The sequence below is a fragment of the Misgurnus anguillicaudatus genome, chromosome 6 (genome assembly GCF_027580225.2).
Source record: "Misgurnus anguillicaudatus chromosome 6, ASM2758022v2, whole genome shotgun sequence".
NCBI lineage: Eukaryota > Metazoa > Chordata > Actinopteri > Cypriniformes > Cobitidae > Misgurnus > Misgurnus anguillicaudatus.
In genome coordinates this window covers 25,309,202-25,333,752 of record NC_073342.2, presented here as the reverse complement: position 1 = coordinate 25,333,752, position 24,551 = coordinate 25,309,202, and the positions used below count along the sequence as shown (strand labels likewise).

The following is a 24,551-nucleotide window of genomic DNA, read 5'->3' as shown; positions in this document are numbered from 1 at the left end:
TATGTATGTATGTATGTATGTATATATTAGGGCTGTGTATCGCCAACAATTTCCCGATACGATACGTATCCCGATACAAGGGCCCCGATACGATGCGCATCACGATACAAGACTATTTTGAATTACATTTTTGTTCAGAATTAAGTAACATTATTACTATTATTGTTTAATGTACATTGAATAAGCAGTGTTGTAACAGTTGTCTTTTTGACATTCATTTATTAGCTTTTGGGGTAACTCATAGAAATTCTTAAAATCTAAGAGTTAATACTTAACTTATGTTTTTTAAAAACAGTTTTACAAAGAAAAAGTGTCTTACTCTAGGCATTATATTTGTCTCTCATTTCATTATTCTATATCTATAAATATATGTGTACACATGCAGTCAGACTTAATACTATTTAATAGAAATCTGATTTTTAATGTGAAAGCTAATAGTTTGAAGTAGCTCTGTATCTCTTCACTAGATGTACACTTTTCACATTCAAACCTTTGTCATGTTTCTTCTCTAATGCGTAGTACTGTTTCGCGACTAATAACTATAGGCTTAGATATCTGCGCTTTCATACTGCACTCATTGATTTTAAATACGCGTGAGAGAGAGAGAGAGAGAGAGAGAGCGCGGCTCGCTATGCAGTCACGTGCGCCAGCGAGACAGACACGCAAAGTGAAAGTATACCCCGCTACGTTTCTACGTATTCCGCGGGACACATGCGTCCTTTCCATATGGATCAAGCATAAGCAGCGATTGGTCACGTTACTTTAAAAAGTGCATCCGAATCGATACGGAAGATGCTGTATCGATGCGCACATCGTCAGGCGTCCATGACGATGTATCATCGTATCGATATTTTGAACACAGCACTAGTATATATGTATGTATATATGTGTATGTGGATATATATATTAGGTGTGGAACGGTACATAGAAGTCCCGGTTCGGTTCGTACCTCGGTTCAGGCGCCACGGTTCGATTCACTTTCGGTACAATGGAGGGAAAAGCAAAACAAAAATGAAGAAGGCTTTTTTTTTAGTACTTAAGCTAATCTTAAAAACATAGGTGTCCTTATCAGTGTTATTTTCAGATGTCATGAATATGAACTGAAATGCATTTAACATACTATCTCGTATTTAAAAAATGTATACCTCTTTAAGTAATCTTGTACTCATCTCTCATTAAGCAGAGGTATATTTGTAGCAATAGCCAACAATACATGTATGGGTCAAAATTCTTGTATATATATGCATATGAAGAGTTTCGTTGCAAAACGAGATAACCACCGTTTTTTTAATTGTTCAGAAATCTCGTTTTTTGGTTGTACATTCCAATTAATTTCAATGCAACTGCAGTTGGTTTGTTTTGATTTAAACCTTCATAACTTAAAAATACAGCTATGTAGCACCATAAAACAAAATAATACCATGATAACATAATAATAAACATGTTTTGACAAAAATGTTAAAAAATGGATTTATCTCGTTTTGCAACGAAACTCTTCATATATATATATATATATATATATATATATATATATATATATATATATATATATATATATATATATATATATATATGTATATTTAATTAAGCAGAGGTATATTTGTAGCAATAGCCAACAATACATTGTATGGGTCAAAATTATTTATATTGCATATATATAGGTTGTTTATTACATATATACAATGTATTGTTGGCTACAAATATACCTCTGCTTAATTAAAAAAATATATATATATAAGATTTCATTGCATTGAGAGATTTGAAATATACATAATAAAATATACATCTACAGTGGGATGATCTAAAAGTTTCTAGATCACTAATAATAATAATAACAAATTGTAGTTTGCCAAAAAGGGACGAACCCAACACGTTCGGTTGTAATTGAACCTATACTGGGTTGTTTCAATCCAAAATGTCGTGTTATTTTAACCCAACGGCTGGGTTTGTCCCTTCTTGAACCAAAGCTAGGTTGAAAAGAAGTGGATCTATTTCTTAACATACAAAATGTTTTTACTTGCTTTCATGTAAATTAATTATTTTAGGATGCATGGAGGTTAGGGCACACAAAAACCATAACTAAAATGAAAGTACATTTTAGTTCATATTTTCAGTCAAATCAACGTGAAATAAAGCTGTATTCAGTGTCTATATCTTTTTTGCAGGATCTCAGCAGCAGTTATTATAGAGATTATGTCAAGAAAATTCTCAAGAAGAAAAAGCCCAACAAAGTCAGGTGAGGGTGCCCTCATGTGAATGATGTTATTTATTAACCCAAAGCTTTAAGAAACCTAAAACAGACAAAGAAATTTATCCATCACCCAAGATTTGCTGTCTGTTGAACATAATGCATCGTAGATAGCTTTTAAAAACTGTGTGATGGATGTGTATTTCCCACATGAATGATAAGATGAGGCATTTCCCATTACAGTATATGAAGCTGCCTACAGTACTGTACAAAGTAAATGGACTATTGTCTATAGTTAGACAACTTCCTTCCTCAATTTCATTGATAGACGGTTACTAACACCTACTCTATATGCACACATATGCAAAGAGCTGTAGATAGCGATTGATGACTATCCGGCCCGTGAGGTCATCAGCTGACTCGATCCCAAAACTGATATGCAAAAAGGTCTATGGAGCAACATGGAAACATCTTTGTGTATGAATGAAATGCTATTTGTTGTATATCACTATTATCTCTTGATTTACAGTTCAAGCTCATCTAAGCCCAGACTGTTTGAAAGAATCTCGCAAGCTGCAAAATCTTACGTCTACACACCAGAAGATGGTAACTATAACTATTGCAATATGTAACCCGGCCTGTGAAAACCCAGCTAAAGTCTTCTTGTCTTTGTGATTTAATTTATACATAAACTCATCCTACGTAATGCAAAGAACATTCAGTGATAATATAACCTTGATATCTTTTAATATTGACTGAGTAACGTCATGTCAAAGATTAAAATCAATGAGTGAATTCAAACTTCGAATCTCATAATTAGATTGAGACTTAAAGGAATATTCCATTTTCTTAAAAGAAAAATCCAGATAATTTACTCACCACCATGTCATCCAAAATGTTAATGTCTTTCTTTGTTCAGTGGAGAAGAAATTATGTTTTTTTGAGGAAAACATTGTAGGATTTTTCTCATTTTAATGGACTTTAATAGACACCAACAATTAATACTTAACTCAACACTTAACAGTTTTTTTCAACGGAGTATCAAAGGACTATAAACAATCCCAAACGAGGCATAAGGGTCTTATCTAGCAAAACGATTGTCATTTTTGACAATAAAAATAACAAATATACACTTTTAAAGCACAACTTCTCGTCTAGATCCGGTTGTGATGCGCTAGCGTGACCCGACGCAATACGTCATGACGTCAAGAGGTCACAGAGGACGAACGCGAAACTCCGCCCCAGTGTTTACAAGTGTGTTGAAAGAGGACCGTTCTGTAACGGGGCGTGCTTTGAAGAAAGCGAGTGAGAGGGTGAATCCATTTGCGAAAGGTGTTTATTTGAAAAATCCCAAAAAGGGCCAGCAAACATATCCAATAAGGGTGATCCAGAAACGTAATCAAAAACAGGCACAATGTCAAGGGCAGGCAGAGTTCAATCAAAAATCCAAAGAAACAGGCACAGGTCAGAAACAGGAACAGATACAGATAACTAACAGATACAAAACAGGATAACAGGTTGCAACAGGCTAAACATTAATCAGCAGCTAACAGGTGAACAGGAAGTGACTTATATACAGACAGACAGGAAGTGTGAACTGTGACATGGCATGATGAATATCAAAATAAAAGTCAGAACAGAGCAGGGTATCAAAATAAAAGTCCAAAATACACAGAACACAAGTAAACACAGAACAAAACCATTACAGAACCCCCCCTCTAAAGGGCGACTCCCGGAGCCCAACAAACAAAACATACAGTCCAATAGAGGGTGGGCGGGTGGGCCAGGACCTCTTGGCGAAGGCAGGGCAGTTCAGGAGAGGTCCTGGGTCATATGGCCAGGATGGTCCAGGAACATGAGGCAGATGCGGGCCTGGGTCATGGGGCAGATGCGGGCCTGGGTCATGGGGCAGATGCGGGCCTGGGTCATGGGGCAGATGCGGGCCTGGGTAATGGGGCAGATGCGGGCCTGGGTCATGGGGCAGATGCGGGCCTGGGTCATGGGGCAGATGCGGGCCTGGGTCATGGGGCAGATGCGGGCCTGGGTCATGGGGCAGATGCGGGCCTGGGTCATGGGGCAGGCTAGGGCCTGGGTCATGGGGCAGGCTAGGACCTGGGTCATGGGGCAGGCTAGGACCTGGGTCATGGGGCAGGCTAGGACCTGGGTCATGGGGCAGGCTAGGACCTGGGTCATGGGGCAGGCTAGGACCTGGGTCATGGGGCAGGAATAGACCTGGAACACAGGGAGAGGAAGGGTCCGAGCACACTTCGGCCTCCGCCTTGGTGTCCTCTGCCTCCTCCCTGTGTCCGGGTACTACCCCCCCCCCAAAAAAAACTTGGGAAAGCTCCCAAAGCCCAGGGTGGCGATGTCCCAGGTGGTGGACCAGATGAATCAGACAAGACAGGTGAATCGGGCAGGACAGACGAATCAGATGAGTCGGGCAGGACAGACGAATCAGATGAGTCGGCCAGGACAGACGAATCAGATGAGTCGGGCAGGACAGACGAATCAGATGAGTCGGGCAGGACAGACGAATCAGATGAGTCGGGCAGGACAGACGAATCAGATGAATCAGATGGATTAGATGAATCAGAAGAATCAGAGGAGTCGGGCGGATCAGGTGAATCAGGCAGGTCAGGTGAATCAGGCAGGTCAGGTGAATCAGGCAGGTCAGGTGAATCAGGCAGGTCAGGTGAATCAGGCAGGTCAGGTGAATCAGGCAGGTCAGGTGAATCAGGCAGGTCAGGTGAATCAGGCCGATCAGGTGAATCAGGCAGATCAGGTGAATCAGGTGAATCAGGCAGGTCAGGTGAATCGGGCAGATCAGATGAGACGGGCAGATCAGATGAGACGGGCAGATCAGATGAGACGGGCAGATCAGATGAGACGGGCAGATCAGATTCAGGGTCTTGAGGAACCTCGGGAACAAACAAACAGAAGGCAGACCAAACGCACCACAGGGCCATGGCAAATTCAAGAATGTCACAGTCGATGAGGCATACCTCTGTGGCGGTCGGTTCAGGCAGGGCGGCCATCTTGATGATAGGTGCAGGGTGAACAATAGCCCTCATCAGTGCAGGTGTGGTGGTGACGATGGCTCTCCGTAACTCAGGTGCAGGGATGCAGGTAGCTCTCTCATAGACAGGTGCAGGTGCAGAGACAGGCAGGATGGCGGCCATTTTGGGAACAGGCAGGGTGGCGGCCATTTTAGGGACAGGCAGGATGGCGGCCATTTTGGGAGAAAGCATGGTGGCGGCCATTTTAGGAACAGGCATGGAGGCGGCCATTTTGTGAACTGGCATGACATTTACAGGTTTGGACAGAACGGGTATATCATGGCTTGGTGTGTTATGAATGCTCACCGGAGGTGTATCCACAACACCCACAGTGAAAGGTGAGCCACATAACAACAGGGCGTGATCAATATAGCGTTCCAAAGGCCAGTGTGGTGTATGGAGTGGCATAGCACGGGAAATGTCGCGATCTAACCCACAATAAAAAATATCCTTCAGAAATGAAACTTTAAAATTCACCTGATCAGAGAGTTCACAGAATTCCTCAACAAACTCCTTAATGGAGCGGTGGTTCTGGCGGAGACACACAAGTTGATCGGCTGGAGTCATGCTGCTGGTGGGAAATTTCCAACCTCCGCTGGATTCCGGTTTTGGCTGATTAATCTGTAACGGGGCGTGCTTTGAAGAAAGCGAGTGAGAGGGTGAATCCATTTGCGAAAGGTGTTTATTTGAAAAAAATCCCAAAAAGGGCCAGCAAACATATCCATAAGGGTGATCCAAAAACGTAATCCAAAACAGGCACAAGGTCAAGGGCAGGCAGAGTTCAATCACAATCCAAAGAAACAGGCACAGGTCAGAAACAGGAACAGATACAGATAACTAACAGATACAAAACAGGATAACAGGTTGCAACAGGCTAAACATTAATCAGCAGCTAACAGGTGAACAGGAAGTGACTTATATACAGACAGACAGGAAGTGTGAACTGTGACATGGCATGATGAATATCAAAATAAAAGTCAGAACAGAGCAGGGTATCAAAATAAAAGTCCAAAATACACAGAACACAAGTAAACACAGAACAAAACCATTACACGTTCCTACGTTGTTGTTTGTCAACTGATACTAATTAATGTCTTTGTGTCAGTTTATTATTTACAACGGTCCGCAAATGTGCGTTTTATATATTGAAGAGTTTCGTTGCAAAACGAGATAAATCCATTTTTTAACATTTTTGTCAAAACATGTTTATTATCATGTTATCATGTTATTATTTTGTTTTATGGTGCTACTTAGCTGTATTTTTTAAGTTATGGAATGCACAACCAAAAAACTAGATTTCTGAACAATAAAAAAAACGGATTTATCTCATTTTGCAACGAAACTCTTCATATGTAACACGTGACCTCCCTACGTCACTACGCATTTACATTAGGTCGCGCTGGACTGGACCTATGAAAAGTTGTGGTTTAAAAGTGCATATTTTTTGTTTTTCTTGTCAGAAGTGACGGTCGTTTCGCTGGATGGGACCCTTGTGCCTCGTTTGGGATCGTTTGTGGTCCTTTGAAACTCCGTTGAAAAAAACCGTTAAGTGTTGAGTTAAGTGTTAATTGTTGGTGTCTATTAAAGTCCATTAAAAATGAGAAAAATCCTGCACTGCTTCTTTCTCAAAAAACATAACTTCTTCTCGACTGAACAAAGAAAGACATCAACATTTTGGATGACATGGTGGTGAGTAAATTATCTGGATTTTTCTTTTAAGAAAATGGAATATTCCTTTAATTTCATAGACAGGGTCACAAATGTCAAGCATTATAGGAATGAATGAATTAATAGTGGTTGTTTTCCTTCATTAGTTTTTAGGTTCCCTTTGAAACTGGCAATATCTGTGGTTGTGGCATCTATTGCTCTTTATCAGGTAGGAAACTAGACTGCTTGCTTTAAAAGGATAAATGAAAGTGTTTTCCTTTTGTAATAGAAAACACCTTAATATGTGACACTGTACCCCAAAACCAGTCATAAGGGTTGAAATTGAGATTACATAATTTGAAAGATGAATAGAGGGTATGCACATGACGTCACCTTCGGCGAAAGTGCCTGCGGTTACGCCCACTGAGTGGCAAAAGACAGAGCGGCAGAATTTGAGTACACTGTGAAATCAGCGGAAACACGGAGAACCGCGTCTAAATGGAAAAAAGCTGATGTGCGATAGACTGTACTAACAGATTAACAGGAATTCGGAGCTATCGTTTTACAGACTGCCAAAAAACACAGAAAGGGGAAGTAAATTGATTGTTCATGCCAACGTCCACAGACCACAGGTGCATTGACAAGTTGCTAGGGTCACTATCAAGCAAAGGTTTTACTTTCTACTTAAACATATTTTTCAAGTATTTGTATTTTATCCGTGTTTTTCTTTGGAAAACATACATTCCAAAGCATATTATCATAATTTTTACTCGATTACATTTCATAAATACAAGTTTTTGTTTTACATTTAATATTTAAGTACATACACATACTTTTACTCAAGTAAAACTGCACAATTTTAATGTAATTAGATATTAAATACATTTTTATATGCAATATTAAAGAATACACAGTATGATTATAAGCTTTAGAATGTAGTGAAGTAACATTTTTCCAATACAAACACCATAATAAAGCACAGATGCTTGGAAAATATAACTAATGTAACTAGGTATTGTCCACCTTTTCAAGTCCAACTAAATTCAATTTAAGCTGATAATAGTCAGTTTTACTGTCATTTTCGCAGCAGCCGCTATGAAAACCAGCCATTTTGTTGAAAGTTTGCCACTCAACAGAGTGAGTTCCGGCATGGTCACGTGGAAAAGTGATGTCAGTGCATACCCTCTATAAATACGCTTTCTGTTGATGTATGGTTTGTTAGGATTAGACAATATTTGGCCGAGAAGCATGTGAAAAATTAGGTCATTGAAATTTGGTTCCCCTTGTGATGTCAAAAGAGGATCTTATTATGATAATCTGCACTATCCAACCACAGGACTGCCTTTTAGTGCAGAGATCCGCTCATTTGCATTTAAAAGAAGGCACATTTTTGCTCACATTTACAAAGTGGCAATTTTAACATGCTATAACAAATTATCGATATGTTATTTTGAGCTAGAACTTCACATATGTACTCTGGGGACACCAAAGATTTATTTAACATCCTAGAAAAGTCTTTAAGAAATCTATCATTTTGACCCATACCATATATTGGTGGGTATTGTTATTACAACATATGACTGGTTTTGTGGTCCATGTTCCCATATTTCTAGACAGTTTTTATTCTCTCCAGTTTTCGTTATTTCGTAGATGGCGCTCCTTCTTATCTCAGGAGTGCTGCCAACCCTGCACATCGTCCGTAGAGGTGTGGATGAACAAATCGCCTTCCTATTGGCTGGTTTCAATATCATTTTATCAGACGACCGTCAGGAGGTGGTTAAGATTGTAATATACTACTTGTGGTGTGTGGAAGGTAAGTCAGGTCCAATACAAAACTCTAGTCTATAGCTTATAGTTCAAATATGTTACCTAGTCATGGGTTTAAACAACCCTGCATTTTGTGTATGGATAGGCCCCAGTGATGTGCGGTTTGATCCAAAATGATGTTACCCGCTGTTACGAGTCATCCAAAAATATTTGTAATGATATTCTGGTCGTGGCCGGTCGGGTTGTTTGAAATAAAGATGCCGATTAACTATTTTAAACAATTACTACTTTTAAAAAATGTGGGCCAGGAAGCAGGTCGGGTACTATATACATATATACATATATATATATATATATACACACACATATATATATATATATATATATATATATATATATATATATATATATATATATATATATATATATATATATATATATATATATATATATATACATATATATATATACACATATATATATACACATATATATATACACATATATATATACACATATATATATACACATATATATATACACATATATATATATACATATATACACATATATATATATACACATATATACACATATATACACATATATACACATATATACACATATATTCATATATATGTGGTCCAAGTTGCAGGCTGGTTAGTTGAAAACGTTGGTCGGGTAAGGGTTGTTTACACATTGACCCGCACATCACTGATAGGCCCACATGCAATCATTTTACATGGGTACTTAAAGGAATAGTTCACCCAAAAATGAAACATCTATCATCATGTTGTTACAAAACTGATTCAATTTCTTTGTTCTGATGAACACAAAGGAAGATAGTTTGAGCAATATTTGTAACCAAACTGTTTTTGAGCACCATTGACTTCCATAGTAGTATTTACTCCTACTATGGAAGTCAATGGTGCTCAGTGTTGGGGGTAAGGAGATGGTCAGAGCTTGAAATTTTTGCGATGGAAAATTTCTGAATTCAGAACTTCTCAGTCATAAAAACACCTGCAAGGCCTCAAAGAGATCAAGCCTTAGCCAAGTGAGAAAAAGTAATGCAAAAGTAACTTACAATATTGAGTTACTTCCCAAAAAAGTAACTAATTGCGTTACTTAGTTACTTTTCATAGAAAGTACTTTCTATGAAAAGTAACTAAGTAACACAATTAGTTACTTTTTTGGGGAGTAACTTAATATTGTAATGCATTACTTTTAAAAGTAACTTTCCCCAACACTGATTGGTGCTTCTGTTTCCTCCTTCATTACAAATATCTTAATTTGTGTTTATCAGAACAAAGACACTTATACAGGTTTGTAACAACATGAGGGTGAGTAAATAATGACAGAATTTTAATTTTGGGGTGAACGGTCCCTTTAAGTAAATAAGATTACCATTAAAGGTGATTTTGTTTTTAAATTTATGCATTTGGTAGACACATTTATCCAAAGCTGCTTAATGTGCTTTCAAAGTATACCTTTTATCTATACATATTTATTGGAAACCAAACCCATGACACAATGCTTTATCAATTGATCTGAAATATTACAATTTGGTGTTTTAATCATGATGAGATCCTTTTATTGATTCCAAAAATGTTTTTGACAGTATATTGCATGCCGTGCAATCACATTAAGCAGCTTCTGTATGCATGCACTTTCACTCAGCTATAAATGCTCATGTAAATCACAACACAAAATAACACGGGGCTAAATAATGAAACAGTCAGCAAGCAAAGCAAGTCGCTCAACTGTAGCAGGACTTCGTTTTGAATCGGTCAATGGTTAAAGTGCTGAGGTTGTGTGTCAAATGTTATGCGTGTGACATTGACCTTTACAGCTCATATGACTGTGGTGTGTATTGCAGCGTGTTACGTGTCAGCTGTGACTCTGTCCTGCCTGGTCAACATCGTTATGCTCATGAGATCTATGGTCCTGCACAGGTGATGCTCAATACTACATAATCTTCCCCATTACAAGATTGTCACATGTATACCAATGCACAGATGTTTCATTTAGTCTGATACCATTTTTCAAAAGTACATTTACATTTGTTTGATCATTTACTCACCACCATGTCATCCGGAATGTTGATGTCTTTCTTTGTTCGGTCGAGAGGAGTTTGTGTTTTTTGGGGAAAACATTGCAGGGTTTTTCTCATTTTGATGGACTTTAATAGACCCCAACACTTAACAGTTTTAATGCAGTTTAAAATTGCAGTTTCAAAGGACACTAAACAATCTCAACGAGGCATAAGGGTCTTATCTAGCGAAACCATTGTCATTTTTGGCAAGAAAAATAAAAAATATGCACTTTTAAACCACAACTTCTCGTCTTCCTCCGGCTGTGTGACGAGCCAGCGCGACTTCACGTAATTGCGTAATGACGTGGAAAGGTCACGTGTTACATATATGAAACGCACATTTGCTGACCATTTTAAACAATAAACTGACACAAAGACATTAATTAGTATCATTACACATACAACAATGTCGGAACGGTCCTCTTTTTCCACACTTGTAAACACTGGGGCGTAGTTTTCGCATACGTCCTCTTGACGTAATAACGTGTATTACATGAGGTCGCGCTGGCGCGTCACACGACCGGAGGTTGTGGTTTAAAAGTGCATATTTTTCTTGCAAAAAATGACAATTGTTTCGCTAGATAAGACCCTTATGCCTCGTTTTGGATCGTTTAGAGTCCTTTGAAACTGCAATTTTAAACTGCATTAAGACTGTTAAGTGTTGGGGTCCATTAAAGTCCATTAAAATGAGAAAAATCCTGGAATGTTTTCCTCAAAAAACATAATTTCTTCTCGACTTAACAAAGAAAGACATCAACATTTTGGATGACATGGTGGTGAGTAAATTATCTGGATTTTTTTAAAGAAAATGTACTAATCCTTTAATAATAATTAATTGTAAATACAGACACCATTTAATATTATTTTACTTTTTTAGGTTTTAATATTTTACTTTTTACTTGTCATTTGTCTAATATTTGTTACTGATAAATAATAAGAATTTTTGTAATAAGATCTGAAAATGTTGCAAGTCAGACTCAAATCCACATAGTCCACATGAGCACCACAGTGGCCAGTTTTGAAACTGAGATTAATACAGTCATCTAAAAGCTGTATAAATAATCTTTTCATTGATATATGGTTTGTAAGAATAATACAATATTTGGCCAATATAAATATTTGAAAAACTGGAATCTGCGGGTGCAAAAATCTAAATATTGAAAAAATTGCCCTTAGTCCTTAGCATCACATATTACTAAAGATAAATTCGTTTTTTATATAATTACGGTAAGAATTGTACAAAATTTATTTAAGGAACATGATCTTAACTTAATATAATTAAGATTTGGCCCATACAATGTATTGCTACAAATATACCCGTGCTACTTTTGACTGGCTTTGTAGTCCAGGGTCACAAATATACTCACTGACAAATTTTCAGCATTTTATTGTCCATCACTTGTCTTACATAGACGTAAATACATTATAAAAAATGTTTCCCTCAATCGTAAATGACTGCCGCTATTAGAAATAAGAGGTAGCCGGAGGTGAAGCAAGAATAAAATGTCTTCGGCTAATGAGGGATGAGGTAATTACATTCAGGAACACCAGATTCAAAATAATGACTTTTCAAATTGAGTCTTTTAATGTCATTATAAGCAGTTGACATTGTGACATGCAATTTCAGCTCGATTCCTTCTTAATAATAAAGAGACACCTCCATTACATGCATTTCTGCCAGTAATATGTGTCTATTAACGTAATGGCTGGTGCACGTTTGTTCTCTTACTGTAGGTCTAATCTAAAGGGGCTGTACAGAGGAGACATCTTTAATGTTTATAACTGCCAGAGGAGTATTAGGCCGTCTCGGCCCGCCCTGGTCTGCTGGATGAGCTTTACCAGCTTTCAAGCTGCTTTTCTCTGTCTAGGTAAGACCCCAATAGTTCAAAAAGCCCACAGGTACAAAGCTGTTATTGGGGTGGTACCTTTTAAAAAAAAAAGTACACTTGTACCTAAAGAGTGCATGTTAGTACTGGAAAGTAGATGTTGGTACCAAATGTATGCATACACTGCAAAAAATGATTTTCAAGAAAAAAATTCTTAGTATTTTTGTCTTGTTTTCAGTAAAAATATAAAGAGTTTCGTTGCAAAACGAGATAACCACCGTTTTTTGAATTGTTCAGAAATCTCGTTTTTTGGTTGTGCATTCCAATTAATTTCAATTCAACTGCGTTTCGTTTGTTTTGATTTAAACCTTCATGACTTAAAAAATACAGCTAAGTAGCACCATAAAACAAAATAATAACATGATAACATAATAATAAAACAGTTTTGACAAAAATGTTAAAAAATGGATTTATCTCGTTTTGCAACGAAACTCTTCATATCTTTAAGAATTTTAAAATTCTTAAATTAAATTAAGATGCTTTTTCTTGATGAGCAAAACAACCCAAGTCTAGTTTTTAGACCAAAAATATACAATTTAAGTGATTTTGTGCATAAACAAGCAAAAAATCTGCCAATGGGGTAAGCAAATTTTTCTTGAATTTAGTGTTTAAGAAAAATGTTCAAAGGTGTATAAGTGCGTCAAAGTCATATACTTTTGTCATTTCAGTGGTATTTAACAAATTTGACCGTCTTTCACTGCAAAACCCTCTAAGTGCATACACGCTTTTTCGGCAAAAACCTCTACTTCTAAAAAAAAATCCACTTGTTTGGGTGAAACTTAGTACAGATGCATAAAGATGCAACTAAAAAAAACATTGCGAATGTGAAAGAATGTAAAAATAAAGTGAACCACACATTAGGGGGCGCTGTGATCCATGTCATTGCCACATTTAGGTTATATTCAGGTCCAAGTACTAAAAAGGGACCATCTTATGTGCAATTAAAGGACTTTGCTGAAAAAGCGACATAGTGTTTTGTGGATTCTGGCAAAAAAAAAAAAATTCTGAATGACCTGATTAAGCAAATTTAAAACGAAAGTATTTAAATTTGGTAATATCATTATCTTATTTTTGATGGAGGTGGCGTTTAGTGGCTTTTGCATCTGAGCTTATCACATATTTTTAGGGGCGATAAAGTTATTACATTTTGATTTCATGCTGTTATAAATGAGTTCTGAACTAATTTCCTTTATTTGCGAGCATGTGCCATTTCATCTGCATATTGTTCCCGCATGTCTCATTGCATCTGCTCTGTCTCTCTGGCTCATCCAGGCATGGCCATCCAGACTCTGGTGTTCTTCATCTGCCTCCTGTTTGCCGTTTTTTTGCTCATCATTCCCATCCTGTATGGAACAAACCTCATGCTGTTTCGCATTATTGGCAACATGTGGTGAGTTTCCAGCACTCTTCTCACTTTAGATGATGATGATGATGATGGTGACCTCACCACATGTGACTTCAGGGTCTTGACCCCATAAGCCACAGATCTCCCTGAATTTTTCATATCGGTCATTTCTCATAAAAAAGCAAAACAATTAGATAAGTGCCTCTTCAGATGGGTTCTCATTTACATTTTCTCCTCGCCGAAGGCCCTTTTGGTTGACGCTCATCCTGGCTGCTCTGATCCAGCATGTGACCTCCAGGTTTCTGTTCATCAGGAAGGACGCAGGAACACGAGATCTAAACAACAGGTTTGGGGAATCATACTGTAGCCATTTTGGGGTGGTGTGGCATTGGTAACCAGAAGGTTGCTGGTTCGATTCAAGCCGCTTCACATAGTGTATACTGTACTGTTTGCCATTCATACAGTTTCATCTAGCCTTTTGAAACCATAATAGGCAATGTTACTGCATACTGCAGCAAGCATATTTCTTTCTAAACACAGCCAGTAAAAAATAAATGAAACCTTTAAATGCATAATTTCATCAATGTTTCTTATAAATAAGATTATCAATGAATGCATGTGTTTTGGTTTGTCTCCACAGAGGAAGTCTGTTTCTGCTCAGCTATATGTTTTTCCTGGTTAATGTCATGGTTGGTGTGGTCATGGGTATCTGGAGAATGGTCATCACTGCCCTTTTCAACATAGTCCACTTAGGGCGCTTGGATATCAGCCTGCTAAACCGCAATGTTGAGGTGTTTGATCCAGGTATGAGTGACAAATAAATGCTATATGGTCAAAACACAATACTGGTCCAAAATTGCGTTCCCACCTTTCATTTGAAATACACTATATATTAAAATGTAAATGCAAAATTAAATTACATTTTGAGACAGACTTGAGCATCACGCCAGAAATAGGAAGAGAAAGTTGTGTGAACTCCTCTCTTCCGTCGTCTGATTGGTCTAACTGCTTTTTCGCAAGGACTTTTAGGTTGGTAAAGTGCGCAAAGCCGAAGACCGCAGCAAGGGGGCGCTGATGAGCATACTTCGGAGCGTAAAAATGACAGATGGGACACCTTACAGATTCGTAGACTAAGCGAGCACACGCAGTTTAAGGCAACACTGCAAAAAATTCTTTTTTAAGAAAAAAAATTCTGAGTATTTTTGTCTTGTTTTCAGTAAAAATATTTAAAAATTCTTCAATTAAGATGCTTTTTCTTGATGAGCAAAACGACCCAAGAAAATAAGTCTAGTTTTTAGATCAAAAATATCAAATTTAAGTGATTTTGTGCATAAAACAAGCAACAAAATCTGCCAATGGGGTAAGCAAAAAATCACACAATTAAAAAAAACACAAAATTCTAGAAAAATTTGCTTACCCCATTGGTTTTATGCACAAAATCACTTACATTTATTTTCTTATTTTCTTGGGTTGTTTTGCTCATAATTTAAGAATTTTTAGATATTTTTACTGAAAACAAGACAAAAATACTAAGAACTTTTTTTTTAAACAATTTTTTGCCGTGTACGACACAGGGTCCTTAATGCGTTGCAAATATGGCGGCGGAGTGCCGTGACTTCCCTAAAAGGACTTTGCTATAACCAAAACAACAATGGTGTCCTACAGGACTTTTTTTGCGCTTCTCCAACAAATTTTTATATTCCAGGGACACGTGTAGTAATAAACCTACGTCATTGTACGTCTAAACAAAACTACTCTATGCTTTCGCTGTCTCGATTATTCGTATTTATCGCTCTGTAAAAGTATGTGCAGGAATGTAGTGCTTTTTTACAAAGTAACATCGCCCACTACTGGCCTGGCACGTGTATTACAGCGGATATATCATGTTCGTAAATCCATGTGAGACCGGATCTTTTTGCAAATGTCTTCTTGTATAGACAGTTTCAGCAGTAACAACATAAACAAGCAGCTGTCGTGGTCCGCAGGTAACTTCCGGTAAACTCCGCTAAGAATAAAAAACAACAAAGTTCTTTAAACGTAGTTTAGTTATATAACAAGCAAAAAAACAACACCATAGATTTCCTAGGAAACCAAAACATTTGTTATTTTCGACGAGACATTTGTTCAAGAGATCAGTTTAGCAACTAGTCAGACCATTAAAATAAAATTAAACTGGAAGTAAAGTTCGGTTCCAGACGTGTATCGCGTCAGCGCACGTGTGTCCGATGAGCTATATATATATATATATATATATATATATATATATATATATATATATATATATATATATATATATATATATATATATATATATATATATATATATATATATATATATATATATATATACACAGTAAATAAACATAAAAATGTTTCTAGTTTCAAATGTAAAATAAGCATCTATATTTTTGAAGCAACATACATTTCTATGACACATAAAATGAGTAATGTTGTCACGGTCAGACAGTCTGTGATTCTTATTTGGATGTAGATTGTCTCTTTGTTCATCTCACACCCCTGTGGTGCGCTCCTCAGGGTATCGCTGCTACGCTCATTACCTGAAGATTGAGGTCAGCCAGTCTCATCCGGTGATGAAGGCCTTCTGCGGTCTCCTTCTGCAAACCACAGGCCAGAACAATCTCTCCTTACAAAGGATCCGAGATGCTGAAGAAGGTCTGTGCTTTTATTACTTCAGTTTAATTTGTGACAACAACCTGATTCAATTTAGGTTTTTTGTCAGCAACATCTTCCAAGCTCAGATTTTGTTGTGTCAAAAAATCTAGTAAATTATATTTTATAGACAAAATATGACCAGTCATTCCCTAATTTTGAAGATGGTTTGAAAGGAGGACCAATACTTTAAAAGTGAAATGAAATATAATCACATACTGAAGCTTTAAACGCATAGTTTGGCCAAAAATGAAAATTGCCCCATAATTTACTCATCTGAGATAATATGTCCATCCTTTTTTATACGAACACACATTCAGATGAATGCACATTCTTTGGACTTAAAGGAATATTCCGTTTTCTTAAAAGAAAAATCCAGATAATTTACTCACCACCATGTCATCCAAAATGTTGATGTCTTTCTTTGTTCAGTCGAGAAGAAATTATGTTTTTTGAGGAAAACATTGCAGGATTTTTCTCATTTTAATGGACTTTAATAGACACCAACAATTAATACTTAACTCAACACTTAACAGTTTTTTCAACGGAGTTTCAAAGGACTATAAACAACCCCAAACGAGGCATAAGTGTCTTATCTAGCAAAACGATTGTCATTTTTGACAGGAAAAATGAAAAATATACACTTTTAAAGCACAACTTTTCGTTTAGGTCTGGTCCAGCGCGACCTAACGTAAATGCGTGACGTAGGGAGGTCACGTGTTACATATATAAAACGCACATTTGCGGACCATTTTAAACAATAAACTGACACAAAGTCATTAATTAGTATTAGTTGAAATACAACAAAGTAGGAACGGTCCTCTTTCAACACACTTGTAAACACTGGGGCGGAGTTTCGCGTTCGTCCTCTGTGACCTCTTGACGTCATGACGTATTGCGTCGGGTCACGCTAGTGCATGACGACCGGATCTAAACTAGAAGTTGTGCTATAAAAGTGGATATTTGTTATTTTTCTTGTCAAAAATGACAATCGTTTTGCTAGATAAGACCCTTATGCCTCGTTTGGGATTGTTTATAGTCCTTTGAAACTCCGTTGAAAAAAACTGTTACGTGTTGAGTTAAGTATTAATTGTTGGTGTCTATTAAAGTCCATTAAAATGAGAAAAATCCTGCAATGTTTTCCTCAAAAAACATAATTTCTTCTCGACTGAACAAAGAAAGACATCAACATTTTGGATGACATGGTGGTGAGTAAATTATCAGGATTTTTCTTTTAAGAAAATGGAATATTCCTTTAAAGGAGCTGGACCCTATATTCATATGTTATAAAGATTTAAAGATTTTCAAAAATATATTAATGTGTTCGTATGAAAACAAAAGGATGGACTTCGGTGAATACATCATTTTTGGCCGTTGCTTTAAGATTTATATTTATCTGTGTTTGATTTCTCTTGGGTGGCTTATGCGCAGACAGTTAGTTGGCCTTGTTTTTAAGATGATTGACTCGTCATGTTGCTTGGCACGCAGCGGGCGAGTGTACCCGCAATGATTAAATTTGTCAAGATAAATTGGACCGTGATGTGCAATAACTCCTGTGCCCCGCTATATGTCAATCAGACTTGTCGCACCTTACACGCCTGGGTTCAACGTGTGAACACCTTTATACATTCACAGTCTGTGCCGGGCAAGCTGATCAATCCGTAATGCATATCTCATCTGCCTTTCATACAGCTGAAAGACGATCAAATTAAAGCTTCATATTTGTCTGTCCTTTCAAGTCAAAGCTGTTAGGTGGATACTAGGGCAGCTCTTTGATAGACTGCGAGATGATGCAAGCAGCAGATGGTGTATATTAGTTGCAAATGGTCCAACAACCACCTACCTATATTTTTTGCATTTAAAAACAAGATTTTTGGTGCCAAGGTCATAGCTTTGAATCTCATTAAATACATAAAATAATATTTTATTGGCATTGTAAATTGCTTTCCACCAAATGAAAAGTTTTGTGATTTATGCAATACTGCATGCAAAATTGTATGTTTACTTTTTATAATCAAATGATTTTTAGGAATCCAACTGGTCCAGCAAGAGAAGAAACAGAATAAAGTGTCCAACACCAAGCGGGCAAGAGCGCACTGGCAGCTCATATACACGCTGGTCAACAACCCATCTTTGGTGGGCTCCAGGAAACACTTCCAGCGCCAGAGCTCTGAGAGCTTCATCAACGGAGCTCTTAACCGAACCTCCAAGGAGGGCAGCAAAAAAGATGGCAGCATCAAGAAGCCTACTGAAGATGCAGAAAACGCTGCCACTAACTGAGGACCGATCCCCATGCCAGCCTCACTGCTGGCACGATATTAATTATAGTATTATTGGCATTGGTATAGCAGAAACGCACAAGGTTTAGCTAAGTGCACTTATAGCTCGGTGGCTCAGGAAGAACTTTGTGCATTTGTAGTAAACTGATCTCATGCACGTACATGTATGTGTTCGGATGGATGTGTGTGTGTTATGTCTTTTGTTGCATGTTTGAGCGAGATTGTCTTTTCCAGGTTTAGCACATCAGGAAATTTAGTTAGGCACTGAAGTCCCATCTAGCCACTCAATGTGAGGTTAGTATGTGTGACTATTTATGAATGTACAGATTTGCAAATTATTCGTATTCAATTGCATCTTCAATTTTGCACTTCTTATCAGATGTTCTTATAGAAAACTTAACAGGTCAATCCAATAATGTCCATTATGGGTTGATCTCTGTGTGTTGTCATAAAGATAATAACTACTGTAATAGTTGTTCATCTCTAAAAAAAAAAAAAAACGATCTGTCTCATTGTTACACTTAATTTTGATATTATATTTTCTCTGCGATGTCTTGTTCTTCTGTCTATGGCATATATATATGTGATTTAAATAAATATTAAATACAGATTAAAAGCAAGTTTAACACACTGTGTTGAGATGATGCTTCTGCGTCACCGTATAAAAGTTGAAATATACATGTTTTATTGTTTATTACGAAATATATTTTACATGCATTTGATAAAATTTGTATTTTATGTTTGCACTTATATTATAAATATGTGATCCTGTCTGTAAAATCCAGCAGTAAATTATAAAAATTGACTTTAGCTGGTTTTCACAAACAGGGTTACATATGTTTGGTTTTTTAAATTAAACCCAAAGTCAAAAATAGTACTGATATCCAAATGCGTAAAAGTGGACAACTGCCGCAGTGGCTTTCATGTCGTTCCTTTGTTCTCCTTAACAATTATCCAAATCAAATAAATGTATTTATTGCTTCAAAATAGTCTTAACGGAAATGAAAACGAGCATTTATCAAAAAAAGCGTAAAATAAAACCCTTAGCTGGTTTAAACAATTTAAAGAGTACGCATTTAATTAATATGCAGTTAAAGAGTTAAACCACCCGTTTGATAAACATATGAATGCGATTTCGTTTCACAAACGCAAATATTTATCGAATTAATAATGCAAGTTAGATATTTTGTTAACTAATGTAAAATAAAATGCATTCACATACTGTATAAAGGGGTAAAAGGGCTTACCTGTACTCCTTTTGAAGAGGTTTTCTTGCCAACGCCCAGTGCGCATTCATTTCAAGTTTATTTCATTTTTATTTTTCTAATTTTATTAATCTTTTGTTTACAATAAACGTACAAATGCTGGCTTAAAATGTTTAAATTAAAACAATTTACTGTGTTTGCAAACAATATCCAAATACAGTCGTTTGTTCAATATTTTATTAAGGTCACGTACATAAAATCATATCAAAATCTTGTCAATTTTTTACAACATCGGACAGTTAGAGACAAAACAAGAATCACTATGCGTCAATTTACTGGACACATTGACTTGTATGGTAGCTAAAAACGGACCATTTATATTTATAAAAAAAGGCGAACATCGTTTTCAGATTACTTGGCTTACATCACAAATCGACACTGAATATCTACAGTCTATAATAGTAGTACCCTAATAAAACACACTTGAAAATACTTTGTGTGACATGCCACAAACAAGTAGCCTACCTATAGTCTCAAATGAGGGACACGAATGTTCAGTCATTTTTAGGTAAAGGCGTGATATTAAAAGCACCTGTTTAAAAAAAATCACACATTTTGGGATCTCACATTACACAAACTTGTTTTCAAAGGTGACCCGGTTTATTTTCCAGAGTCCGGACACGCGCATGCTGTGAGAAGTGTCGCATTTACCTCAGTAGGTAACTGACACATTGAATCCCCAAATATCCACTATACACTTTAAATTTTAAAAAATTGTCATAATTTTCTCATCCTCATGTTGTAAAACCCTGTATGAATTCATTTTTTTTCTGATGAATATTTTTTCCTACTATGGAAGTCAATGGTTACAATCAATCAGGTGTGTGCTTACCATCATTTATCAAAATATATTTGCGAAGAAATTCATACAGGTTTAAAACAACATGAGGATAAGAAAATGATAACATAATTTTCATTTTTGGGTGAACTATCCCTTGAATGCTTGTAAAGCACCAAATGAAGATAATCTTGATGATTTAAACAGCTGCTACTATGTACGTGTATGCGATTATGAGAAGACTTACAGTAAATTAACTGTATTGAGGTTTGTATGTCTAACGTATCGACCTCAAAACCGCAATATTTGTAAGCATGAACACTCATTATACACTTACCGCTAACTTTGTGAGGTAAAAGTGCGGCACGCGCCTTCTCAGCGCGCGTCTATTTTACGTGACATGATAATCGATATTCAGTAATGTGTTACTCAACGGGGTTGTTTGTAATTGCCATTAATTTCTGCAGATATGTTCACTGCTTCAGCTCCAAGAGGTAACTTATCGCTGTACTCGGATCCCATTTCAAAATCTTCCTGTGTTTTGGATTGGGATTCGGGAATGGACTCGGTCACCACGCTTCCCTCGACGTCCTCACCTTCTACGTCTCCTTCCTCGAGATCACCCTCTCCCTCACCCAGCTCACTCGGGTTAAAGTTTTTCTCAGAGCCCACAAAAGACGCCCTCGGATCAAAATCCGTCGCTATTTGCTTTTCCATCTGATCCGGATTCTGCGTCTTCATTATCAGCTTGTAGGTCTTGCCTTGATACTTGTACAGCAAGTGACAGCAGGTGGCACCCAGCAGGGGTACGGTTGCCAAAGCCAACAAAAAAATGCTAACGACCACTATGATCAGCAATGATGGGATTTTCTTCCTGGTCGTGAAGACCACTTGGACTTGGCAGTCCTGGCCTCCGTATGTGAGGCATAGAGTGTAATTCGTGCCTGGTTTTAGGCCCTGGAAGCGATAGGCATTGACGCCCTCCTCTATCTTGGACCATTCTACCATTGAGTGTCCATTACCTGTACTGACGCAAAGGTACAAGAAGTCCAGTGGGTATTTTTTGGAGGACGTTTGGAAGAGACTAAAAGGCTCCTTATTCACAGTTTGCAGGTCTTGTTGTTGACTGAGGTGAATGCTTGATTTAGCATTGGCCATCTGGAAAGGGTTCAATTGAACTTTGGCTTCAGTCTCTGAAACCTCAAGCGCAATGACCCCAAAGTCGAACGTGTACTGTTTAAGCTCGTCTAAGCTGAGGTTAAAAGCGTGGTTGGAGATGTACTGCGTGTCGACGTTCGTTCCGCATTTGCCTTGGAACATGTCTGTCCCTTCTTTCGCTTGATCTTTATCCACCGTTATGGTGGAAGTTCCTGTCGGAAAGCTCTTTGTCCGCTCCTCGGATTTTGACCCCATGCTGATCACGTTGTTTCTGGAGCTCTTGGAATCGAGCTTGTCTCCAGGCACACTGCCGGACGCTTTCGTGTCCAGCATAGAATTGATGGCATGTTTTTTTGTGCCGGCCACGGCCAGCCTAACGGAGCGTGTGGCTTTGCCCATGTCATTGGCGGCCGAGCAGGTGTAATTTCCATCTTCCTTTTTGCTCATGCGGGGAATGATCAGGGTGCCGTTTTGAAACACGAGGAGTCGTGTGTTTGTGGGAGGCCCGTTGATAGGAACCTCCATTTTTTCAACTATGTGAGGCAGAGGGAATGTAATCAGTTGGTTTCCCGAGTATATCTCCCAGGCGACATCAGGTTTAGGGTTTCCTTTAGTTTCGCAGTTCAATATGACCATATATCCTTCGTAGAGTTCTGTGTTGTCGATGTTTGGATGATATGCGATGGACACCGAGGGGGCTTTGCAATCCAACGTGGGCATGCTAGTAACACTGGTGCCTTTGAGGTGGGCAGGAGCCTCACAAACAATGTTGTCTTTATCAGGGATGGAGATTGAGGATTTGACGATCCAATCTCTTAGCCACTCAAGTTTGCAGGAGCAGGTGAAGGGGTTGTGGAAGATTTGGAGGTGAGACAAGGATGTCAGAGCGTCAAACGTTCCTTGCACAATGGTGGTGAACTTGTTATTGTTAATGCGGATCGAACGCAGATCTTTTAGGTTGGAGAAAGCATTCTTGGGTATACTGGTCATTTCATTGTTGTTCATCTTGAACAACTGCAGAGCAGTGAGATTGCTCAAGTCATCCCATGGAAAATGGACGATTTTGTTGTAGCTCATATCCAGATTCTTCAGCTGAATCATTGAGGCCAGCGTGCCCCTCTCCACGGTGACTATTTCATTGTGTGCCATCCAAAAAGAGGTCACCTGGTTCATATTTATGAAGTCTTTTGATTTCAGCACTTTAATCTTGTTAGCCGTAAGACTCAGGGTGCTAACGTTGGATGGCAAACCCACAGGTATTTCCAGAAGGTCTTTGTAGGCACAGTCTACAAAATGATGGCTAATTTTATCAGTGCAGGTACACTGCTGAGGGCAACAGTGCACACTGCTGATCACAGCGGTCCCCAAGGCAATAAGCATCAGGTATTTGGTTGCCATTTTCAGCACCTGTCAATGAATGAAGGTGCAGATTAGTACAAATATTGTTTTGGATATCTCTCTCATTCAGAGAGCAAATGCGCACAGAAGAGAAGCAGTTACGCAAATAACGCAAAGCCAGACTTGCAGCTCATTATGAACGTAATGCCCAAAATGTTTTTTTTTTTTGAGTTGCTTTTATCATGACACATTTAGAAAATACACTTAGACGTGATTCGTATTAAAACTTCAAAAAATATAGCCGTTGTACGTTTTCCATATTTATATAGAATGTATATGCTACCTACAGATTTTATAATGTCAAATGTATTTTATGCTTATGTTCTTTAAAACAATAACTTGAGATTTCAACTTATTTAAATTAATCAGAAAAACACATCGCGCATCTTGACTTCAAACGCCCGACTGTGTTATCAGCCGGGTGCGCAAAGCTTTGTGAACGCGCATCGACTCTCGGACATGTCCCTGTCCAGAGTGCTGAAAATGCTCGCCACTTTATTATGAAACATCCTTATTGTAGCAATTCTCTTAAAGCAATCGCAATTAAAATCTTATTATATGGCAAATAAATGCTAACCAGACAAGCGAACCCATTGGCTGAAAGTTTCAAGTAAGAGCATCATTTTACAATTCCTCTGTTTTGAAATATAGGCTACCGATTATTTTGCAAATTCTCTTACACAAAAAAACTTAACAGGTTTAAACTGCATGATATTGTCTTACCTGTAAGTGATTATATTCCTGACACTTGCACGGATTTTACTCAACACGACACTTGATGAATTCAGAGTAAGAATAAGAATATTTAATGCTCGGATGTCAAAGTATCCAAAAACATGATGTAACCTTTAATATCCCGTTGAAAGCCGCAGCTGTTTTTGTTAAAAGAAGGCAAATGATACATTTTAGTGTCCGTGTGATGCTGAGCAGTCCAGAAGCTGTTTTCTCCTCGCGTTTGAGTTGGAGCAGAATTCAACGCGCGCTCCCGCTTCCACGGCACAAGGGGCGGGATTGTGAACGCG

General features: G+C 37.7%; 2 protein-coding genes across 5 annotated transcripts in view; one reads left to right on the top strand and one right to left on the bottom strand.

Annotated features, from left to right (window-relative positions):
• Positions 1–19,560, top strand: part of stra6 (signaling receptor and transporter of retinol STRA6) — a 34,572-nt gene extending 15,012 nt beyond the window's left edge. For all 4 annotated transcript variants that reach the window (XM_055192268.2, XM_055192266.2, XM_055192267.2 and 1 more), the window contains exons 8-18: positions 2,166–2,236; positions 2,718–2,794; positions 7,059–7,120; positions 8,542–8,704; positions 10,535–10,610; positions 12,485–12,618; positions 13,909–14,026; positions 14,226–14,327; positions 14,622–14,785; positions 16,517–16,654; positions 18,681–19,560. In XM_055192268.2, coding sequence (XP_055048243.2) covers positions 2,166–2,236; positions 2,718–2,794; positions 7,059–7,120; positions 8,542–8,704; positions 10,535–10,610; positions 12,485–12,618; positions 13,909–14,026; positions 14,226–14,327; positions 14,622–14,785; positions 16,517–16,654; positions 18,681–18,931 — 1,356 coding nt within the window. In that variant the 3' untranslated portion in view covers positions 18,932–19,560. The remainder of the gene's footprint in view (positions 1–2,165; positions 2,237–2,717; positions 2,795–7,058; positions 7,121–8,541; positions 8,705–10,534; positions 10,611–12,484; positions 12,619–13,908; positions 14,027–14,225; positions 14,328–14,621; positions 14,786–16,516; positions 16,655–18,680) is intronic.
• Positions 19,561–20,357: 797 nt separating this feature from the next.
• Positions 20,358–24,523, bottom strand: LOC129434241 (immunoglobulin superfamily containing leucine-rich repeat protein 2). The gene is made up of 2 exons (XM_055193166.2): positions 24,253–24,523; positions 20,358–23,538 (listed from the first exon to the last, which is right to left on the bottom strand). Exon 2 carries the CDS (start codon positions 23,527–23,529, stop codon positions 21,403–21,405), a length of 2,127 nt encoding a protein of 708 aa, XP_055049141.2. The 5' UTR covers positions 23,530–23,538; positions 24,253–24,523; the 3' UTR covers positions 20,358–21,402.
• Positions 24,524–24,551: the final 28 nt, after the last annotated feature.